General features: G+C 47.4%; 1 protein-coding gene across 3 annotated transcripts in view; it reads left to right on the top strand.

Moving 5' to 3' along the window:
- Positions 1-1061: 1061 nt before the first annotated feature.
- The window catches only part of PHACTR2 (phosphatase and actin regulator 2), an 82052-nt gene continuing 73740 nt past the window's right edge, over positions 1062-9373 (top strand). For all 3 annotated transcript variants that reach the window (XM_082481290.1, XM_082481289.1, XM_082481288.1), the window contains exon 1: positions 1062-1278. In XM_082481290.1, the coding sequence (XP_082337416.1) occupies positions 1236-1278 (43 nt within the window). In that variant the 5' untranslated portion in view covers positions 1062-1235. The remainder of the gene's footprint in view (positions 1279-9373) is intronic.

Below are 9373 nucleotides of genomic sequence, written 5' to 3'. Positions count from 1 at the left end.
AAAACATAGTAATTTCACCATAAGTCTTGCTAATAGATGTTCTTTAGCACGTTCTTTAGATGAGTCTTGAGTGTCCGTCTGTGATGCATGTGCATCTCCCTGCTTGTTTCTAGATATGGCGTGGTAATAGCGCCAAGGCACTCGAGCTTTTTTTTTTGGCTTTTTTTTTTTGGCTTTTTTTTTTTTTTTCCATCACTGGTAACAGTTATCTGTTTGCATTAAGCTTGTATCACTGCTTAGATTATAGTTGTGCATTAAGAAAAAAAAAAAGAAACCTTTGTACCTTTTGTCCTTGTGCTATGCACAATCTCTATTTCTCCCCATTTTCACATTAGTGTATTCAATTGATTATGTCCCTTCACGTCGCTTGTTATGGCAGAGCGCTGTCTGGATGCTGCTGTCTTAGACTATCTTCTTTCTTTCAAAATTAGAAGCGTTCCTGTCTTCGATTGATGCCTCTGTGAGAGAGGCAAGGGTTGGGCACTTCTTCAGACCTCTGTTGCAGCAGAACAAGGGCACACCACGGCCCCACAAGGTGCCGTGCCCGGCCATTCGCTCTCCACTTGTGACAGTGGCAAAGCCGGGGACACCACTGCCAGCAGAGAAGCGCCCGCGATCAGTGGCGGGATCGCTCCCTGCGGCTGTCCCACGCGTTTTCCCGGGACCTGCAGGGAAAGGGTGGAAATAATGTTCCGTCTGGACCGACATTTTGGACGTCGGAGAAGGACAGGAGTTAGGCAGGGGCTTGGGACCTTGGCAGTGCCTGAAGGCTCGTCAGTTAAGCACCGTCTTTCCCAATCTCCCTGTAATTAAGGGTGGGTTTCTTTCCTTCTTTTTTTTTTTTTTCTTTAATTAATTAAAGACTTTTAGGACCCCTCCCCTGGCCCTGCCCCGCAGCGGGTATGCGAGCAGGGAGCGCAGCCTCCCCCCCCCCCCCCCCCCCCCCTTTCCCCCGCCGCCGGCGGGCGGGAGCGAGGCGGCGCCCCGGGGCGGGGAGGGGACACGGGACGGGGGCGCTGCGCTGCGGCCGCGGTGTACCCCGCCGACCGGCGGCCCGGCAGCTCGGCGGCATGACAGGCAGCCGCCGGCCCGCAGCCCCAGCCGCGGCGGGAGCAGCCGCCCCCCGGCAGCCGGCGGGGAGCGCGGCCCCGGCGAAAAGTGAGATGCCCCCCCGGAAACAGCCGCGGCGGAGGCTGCGCCCCCGGCGGGCGGCGTGATCGCCTCCCGGCCCAGCCATGGGCCAGACCTCGGTCTCCACGCTGCCGGAGCCGGCCGGCGGTGAGTACCGGGAGGTGCCGACGGTGGGACCAGGCGGGAGGGGCGAGCGGCGGGGGCGGGGGGGACCCGCCGGGGCGGCGGCGAGGGGCAGCCGGCGCTGCCCGGGGCGGGGGTGCGGTGCCCGCGCTGCCCGGGGCGCTGCTGCCGCCGCCGCCGCCGGTTCCTTCGGACCGCGGCGGGGATGGTGGCGGCGGCGGCAGCGACGCGTCCGCTCCCCGCACTGCACTGCCCGGCTCGGCAGCCCCCCGCGGGGGGAAGGCGGGGAGAGGGGCTCCGCGGCGGCCCCCCACCTCCCCGGGGGCTCGGGACTCCCGTTTTTCTCCTTTAATAAATAAATAAGTAGGGAGGGGAAAAGAAAAAAAGGGGAAGGAAAGGAGCTCTGGCACCTCGCCCGGCAGCGCGACGAGTGACCCGCCCATCTGGTCGCTTTTGGCTCCGGGACGTTTTATGTGTAAGCAGACTATTGAAAATAAATAAAATAGCGTGTGAGTGGAACTTCTTTTTTTTTTTTCCTTTTCTTCCAATAAAGCGGCCCTAGCTGTGTGCAAATTAACTTCTTGAAGATAGTATGAGCTGCTCGGGAATGCTGTTTGGAGGCGTGTTATTAGGATAACCCGGTGTGTTCTGGTTACAGCAAAACAGTGCGGGTCTCTTCCCACAATAATAGGATGTAGAATCTGATTTAACTCCAGCGAGGTTTAAAGTTTCCTGCGAAAATGTCACTGCACGCATGCTTTTCCTCAACGCTTGTTTCCTTTGCATCCACTGAAAAATATAAACAAATCCTGTTGTAGACTTTAATCCTGAAGGCTGAACTTTATTCTTAATTTGCTTATTGCTGTTAATGTGAGAATGTTTTGTCAAATAGGAGACAATAAAACAAACTCCCCCCCCCCCCTTTTTTTTTTCTTCATGGGTGTTTCAAAGAATAGTTTTAGTAATAACATATATATTTTCAGAAAAGCTCCATTATGTTGCCAGTGGTACAACTTCCCAATCATACTATCCAAGTCCAAATCTTGGATGATTTCTTCTCCTGTCAAACAGTGCATGAAAGAGAAATTTGACTGTTCCCAATAAATTTCACCATCCCGTTGAAGGTTTCACCCAGCAGCCAGCACCTTAGAATTATATCAAGGTACACGTCGGGAAACAGATGTAAGGAAACAGATGGACCAGTTAAAAGTTTTTGTTAAACTTCCTGTACAAAAATGTGTCCAAACTTGTATGTGCAAAAGCCTATTGTGAGGGTATGTTGCCTGGGAGGGGGCTGTGGTGCCTGTGTTCCCTTGGCAGAACACTAACAGGCTGGATTTCTAGTTTCAGCGAAAAGAAAAAAGTCACCCTTGCAGTTCTTTCCTAACTGAAACCAAGATTTTCAATCAGGAGCAATAAGAGACAGTTATCTGAAGATGTAAGTTACGGTGATGTTACCTCAGTATTTCCAAGTAAATTCTAGTTACCGCCATTTGAAGAGCAAGGCACTTGTGATGAGACACTGGTAGTAGTGCCTCCAGGAGGTTTCACAGAAGAGCAATCCCATTGTGCTTTCAATGCTGTTGAAAATGTTGGGAGAATGTATCCTCAACAACAAACCACCAGAGCAAGTAGGTTCCTGGGTGGCACGAGTTCTTGGGGGTGCAGTCATTTGTTTTTCTCTAGTCTCCTGCGCAGGTATGGTCTGAATGCTTAATGCGTTTCAAAGTTTGGGAGGACCCATCCAGCTCTGATCGGGGCAGGATAATGACTTTCATCGGTTCCAGTTCAGACAGGTTGCCCCTTAGGCAATCTGTGTTGATTTTGGCGTGCCAGCCAACTACAAGCCATTTAAGTCTTTTGACAGCTGCTAGAGATTAGAGTTGAAGGAGATCCCTGTTTTGCTCACGCAGCGGCTACAAATCTGTTTTAGTGTTAAGGAATCAATAGTGCATTCAGATCCCCAGTGAGCCACACAAAAGCAGCTGTGAGAAGTTACTTGCCTGTTCGCTCCCTTTTTTTTTCCGGGCCATGCCAGCCTTCGAGGGCTCAGATCCCGCCCTCTGATCCCTGCTGTGCCCCTGCAGGGTTCAGAGGGGCTGTTGGCTGGGCGCAAGGGAGGGCACCACTGGGAAATCATTGCGGGGCCTTCGGGTGGATTGGTTTGGTGAACATGGTTTGATGTAGAAAACTGAAAAAGATTTTTCCTGGAAGTCATAGAGTGTTAGAAGAGATAAAATATATGCATAATACAATACTCAGCATGGACCCCGGCAAATGTCCTGCATTTTTAATTTTTTTTTTAAGATTTACTTTAAATGAAAGATTTTACTCTTGGAAAGGGAAATATGTGCTCAAGTACTTAAAGAGACAGAGGTCCTAGTGGCACTTTCCCATTGGGTTAAGTGCAAGACTGAGGTCTAACCATAAAACTCAAAGTCCTTCTCGGCTGGGCAAGTGTTGACTCATACCAGTTGGATTAGAGTGCCTATAAAAAGAGGAAGAATCGGATTTTCCTGCCCCATTGGAACTTTCTTTAGTAGCAATGCTCTCTAGCTAGAGTTTGCCGTCAGCTGCGGGTGAGTGGGTGTTGAAGTATTTTGGACAGGAGGATCAGGGCTTTAATCATCTCCCATAAATATGCCTGTAAATGTGGGCAGCAAAGCAGGTCAGGTGCCTGTGGACACCCACCAGGCAATCCTTTGCTCCTTCTCCTCGGTTCTAGCTTTTCAGTCATATAGATGCGTTTTCTAAGGTTTGTTTGTTATTTGTTATGGTTAGCAAATGTGAACAAACAGTGATCGCAAGAGGGCTTGGGAAGACGGTATAGACAGTATAGATATATGGAAAAGGAAGAGTGCATACTGTCCTTGTTCATCTTCCTTCCTCTTCTTTCGTAGAATCATAGAATTGTCTAGGTTTGAAGAGACCCTTGGGATCATTGAGTCCAACCATCTACCCTACTCTACAAAGATCTCCCCTACACCATATCCTCCAACACTACATCTAAACGTCTCTTAAACACGTCCAGGGATGGTGACTCAACCACCTCCCTGGGCAGTCTGTTCCAATGCACGCCACTCTTTCTGTGAAAAATTCTTTCCTAATGTTGTCTAAATCTACCCTGTTGGAGCTTGAAGCCATTCCCTCTTGTTCTGTCATTAATTACCTGTGAGAAGAGACCAGCACCAACCTCTCTACAGTGTCCTTTCAAATAGTTGTAGAGAGTGATGAGGTCTCTCCTCAGCCTCCTCCTCCTCAAACTAAACAGTCCCAGCTCCTTCAACCACTCTTCATATGAAGAAGAATCTTCTTTGATTTTCCCATGCCTGGAAGGACTTGATTAACTGCTCTCTCCCCATTCATTGGCTGGAGATCAGTGCTTTTGGGTCTTATCAGCCATCATGTGCAAAGGCTATCACTTCTGCTTTCTGATCTATATCTTATCAAAGGGCAGCAGAGCGGTGCACTTTTTTCAGTCTTTTTTTTTTTTTTCTTTTGGGATTTGTTCTTGTGTATTTCGGTGCCAGCCACAGTACTGGGAAACAGCCAGGTCCTCAAGTGGAAGCATGATTGGTATATTGGGAAGATAACGCGTAAAAGCAGACCTAGTTAGGTGGCAAAAGATTTTTGTTGTTTCTTGAATAGCGATGCCTTGTTGAGAATGAAACTTGCAGTAAAAAGAGACCTGCCGGCGTTCCGAGGAAGAGGTCCGTCAGTTCAGCACGGAGTCTGTGGAGCACAGCCGAGGGTATGTGGAGGGGAAGGCCAAGCTGCAAAGGGAAGGTCTCGGGAACCTCTTGCCCCGATGGTCAGGGTGCTCACTGGGGCCAGTTGAAGACTGGGGTCAGATCCCTCTGCTGACCTGCAGCTTCAAGTACGTAATGCATGCGCCTGTTTACTCTGGGATGGACGGGGGTTCCTCTCGTCATATACGTTTTACAGAAACAGAACACAGATTGTCAGGCTTGCGTTTCATCCTGTTACAGACCCAAAGTTTTTTCAAGCACATGAAAATGTGCTTCGACAGCACAGGAAAACCATTTCCCACCCAGCTCCCCCCATGAGATGAAAGCGGCCGCTGGTAGGATCCTGTTGTTTGTTGACCTTGGCACTCGGTGAAATGATTATCATAGGTCAGAAGTGAGCATGTTTCTCAGACTGCTCTTTTTCATCTCTCTTGGCTTTATGGGATTTCCTGTTCATTGACAAGGAAACGGCAGCTTCACCTGTGTCTGCGCAGAGGAACTGTAATTGCCTTAATGGGGCAACCTTATCTTAATGCTGAAATGAAATGGAAAACTAATATTTGTTTCAGCAGCTGTAGGTGTTGGTAAACAAGCCAATTGGTTATCAGTGTGGCAATTTCAGGACTTGTCTGGGAAGAGAAGTTATTCCAGTAGTGCTCTTTGGTACTAGCTACTTGTGAGCCTTACTGAGGGTGCTGTTCTGGAGCAAGCACTTCTGTTCCTGAGGAGCTGGACACGGAGATACTCAGCTGTAGCCTTAAATTCTCATCCTGACTCAGTCCACTATGAATCTGAATGTGCAGACAAGTCCTTGCAGTAATAATTGTTAAAGAAGAAGAAAAAAAAAAAGTTGGTTTTTCTCCTCCAGCTTCTCTTCCTTTTAAAAGCGGAAGAACTTTGACATCGTTGCACGTTACAGGAGGGCATCTCAGAGTATTTACAGCCACAGTGAGCTACTCACAACACACCTGTTAGCCGGTCATTTCAGTTATTGGCGCACTTTAAAAGAGCGGAAAGCTGAGATGTCAGGTCCCATTTGATATGAAGCCCTAAATGACTTGTCCACAGCCACGAAGTAAGTTCTGGGCAGAGAGCGTCATCTTCCTTATTTTTTGCAAGGGTTACATTGACTGGGGACTTTGAGGGTGAATCCTTGTAATACTGCACTGGGAGTCCTATTCCTTTTTTTCCCTTCTTTATGCTTTTGTAAATTATGGAAGAGTTATGAGTACAAAGGGAACTCTGTTTTCAGTTGCTGCTAAATTTACATCCAAAGCTTTTCAGTTTTTGTGGATCTTGAGCATGGGAAACTCTTTCCTCATCCTACCAGTGTTGTCAGATGGTGCTACAATTGTGGCAGCTCCAGAATTTGGGTTAATTAAGTAGGCAATTTGACCTGGACTTTGGGCTGATTGAGTGGGTACTTTAGATACTTAGTCAAAGGCATAAAAAGCCCATGTTTTCAGACAGAATGGGTAGCCACAAATTTGCCTGCTACGAACGGGAGCTGCAAGAGCTCTTAAAAAAATTAGTCCTTGTGTGTCTTGAGCTGAAATAGAAAAAGTAATAGCAACTACTGAAAATGTAGGTCTCGGCACCCAAAACCATTCTGATTTGTGCTGTTGATGAGAATCCGAGTATGAGCATGTGGAATGTATCACTATTTATTGAGAAAAAAATGGTCCACATTTTTAAATATAAAATGTATTTCCATGTTCCTGGGTGCTGCCATATACTCCATGACCTGCCAGAGCAAAACTGTGCCTCAGATACCTCAGCAGTTGTTGCTAGCTGGCCCAGACCGAGCTCCTCGGCTGCAGCAGTAACTCCCTGCAGAGGAGCTGCAATCTGAGCCTTTGCTACAGGACATGGCTGAGAGCTGAGATCTTGTAAGGACACGGAGGACCAGCCACACCACAGGAACCACATGTGAACCGCGGGAAGATGTGTGTGTGAAAATAAAGGCCTAATGCTCAACAGGTCCCAGGTCGGTGTCTCACCTCTTCTCACTCTGGGGCTGCTTCAAGGATGACCAGGAATTGTCCTCACTTAGCTGCCAGGGTATGTGACCTTTCATCTCAGGCATGCTGGCTGAGATGCCTTCATGTGCTGGTGTTTGGTAGCCACTAATCACCTGTTCGTAGTGTTAATCATCAGCTTCCTCATCTGCCACAAGAGGAACGAGAGCTGGCTCCCGGGAGGTCAGTGTGGGCAGGGTGGCAGAGCTCGGCGGGCTGGCTGGGTTTGTGTAGAGTTCTCTTCTCGGATGACCACCCCGATACTTCCCCCAGATGAAAAGCTCACGGGAGATCTCGTTTCCTCCTGAGCCCCCTGTGCTAAGCCCCACTGACAACTGATCCCACTCTGCTGGACCTCAGCCACCCCTTGGATCAGTTGTCCTTCCTTCCTAGATCCTCTTCCTCAACTTTCTTACTGCTCATGGGTAATACCGCCTTGTCCTTAGGTGGTGTTTTCTGTTACAGATTTCAGAACACTTTCCAGTCCTTTTTATAATATTCATTGGTTTAAATGGGAAAACTGAGCACAAGGAGGCGGGTCAGCACCCAAGATACAGCCAGGACAAAACCAAAGAGCTCCCAAGTCCTCATCGGTGTTTGAGCTGTATCACAGTCCCACCTATTAAAAGCAGAAAAGACTTGGATGTTTGTATCTTTCTTCATATGTTTTTACCTACCTAAAATTGTCCTTTATTCATTTTGGACGCTAATGCTTTTTGAGACTTAAAAAATGAAGAAACAGTAACATTGCTGAAAAATACTTGTGAATCAGTGCTGGGTTCGGATTTATTTTTCACTTTAGTTTATTTTTTTAAAACATAATGATGATTAAAAAAAAACGAGTGCACTTAATGCTTTGTGTCAATCAGTGTTGGATTTTAAAAAAATACTTCAGCAAACAGCCAGCTTCCAGAACTTCTTTCTGCCCATTTTATTCAAATTGTAACAGTGGCTAGAAGAATATTTCTGATCCACAGCAGTGCCCCAACCAACTGCCGTTCAGTCCTATCTAGAGAAGTCATTTCCGAAGTGTCCATTCGTTGCCTTCTCTAGTTGATGTAAGGCGGATTCCAGTGTGGGTTTTCCAATGGGAATCGTGACAGAGTGGTAGGGGGATTTTCACTCGAGTAGGTCTGGGCAGGGCCAGTGGTAGGCATAGGAAAAAAGAGAGGCGGCAGTTTGCTGGTGACAATAAAATGTCTCTAGCACCAAGCAGTGGTGGCTCTGGTCTGCTTTGCCCCCCAGAGACCCCGGAGAGCGAGGCTGGCTGAGACAGCAGCCGGGGCACAGGCGTGTGTCGGGGAAGAGGCAGTTCGGTTTTGTCTGTGCCCCTGAGTCAACAGAATTTTTTGCCAATAGAAGGTTTGCCAACGCTGCTGAGAAGCTACCAGTCAGGTCTGGTTTCGAGCCACATAAAGATACTGACGTTAAAAATATGTGCAAAACTGAAGAAGGAAAAGAAAGAAAATATAAGTACAAACCATCAGCAGGGAAGGTAGGCAGACAGTGAGAGAGGGTTTGTTTTATTTTATGCTCCCAAAACAAAATCAAAGGCAAAGAACCAAATGGAGTCATTTATATCCCCTCTTAGGTGAACTCTGCAACCCCCTAGATTGTCAAGCGTGTTTTTTGGCAAATGTAAAATTACAGTGGGGCTCCAGAGTGTGCTATTTCCTACAATGTTGGTCGATAGAAATGGGTCAGTAGGAACTAGGTAGGAAGGTCACTGTGAACATCAGAGTGATGCATGCTGTGGAGATGGACTGTTTTCTCACCATCTCTGACCGGAATCACATGGGTAACAGTGCTGGGTGTCCTCTCTTTGGGGTTTGTTTTTTCCTCCCGTTTTGTTCTGGATATTATGATATGTGAATCAATTCAACCTTGCCTATTTGCAGTCCACAGAGTGTTTTGGACTAACGATCTGTACAGACAATGCAATTTCCTCTGTCCATCATGTGGAGGCTCATTTTTAGGAAATTTGATTTAAGACTTGAGTTGCTTGCAGGCTTTATACAAGGTCGCTGCATAGGAATTAATTTCTTTTGTCCCTGACTTGGGTTTTCAGCACTTGGAAATAAAGTCTCTGTCAAAAGTGAAGGTCTTATTTACCTTTGTGTTCTCTCACTACTTTGAACAGCTGTGATGATCAGTGTCAGTGGGGAAAAAAGCTCGGGAGAAATGAGAACCTAGGTTGCTCCACTGTTGTATGGAAGTCTAGGGTATGCTGTCAGGTTGCGTGCGAGTAAAATGAGAAAAAAAATGTGAAGATAATGACTTGCTGTCTGTTTTGTATTGATAAAGGGTTGACTAAGTGTATGTTGGATAATACTCTTTAATGCTATAAAATTG

Source organism: Vanellus vanellus, assembly GCF_965231255.1.
Source record: "Vanellus vanellus genome assembly, chromosome: 3".
In the NCBI taxonomy this organism is placed as follows: Eukaryota; Metazoa; Chordata; class Aves; order Charadriiformes; family Charadriidae; genus Vanellus; species Vanellus vanellus.
This window is presented reverse-complemented; position numbering and strand designations above follow the sequence as displayed.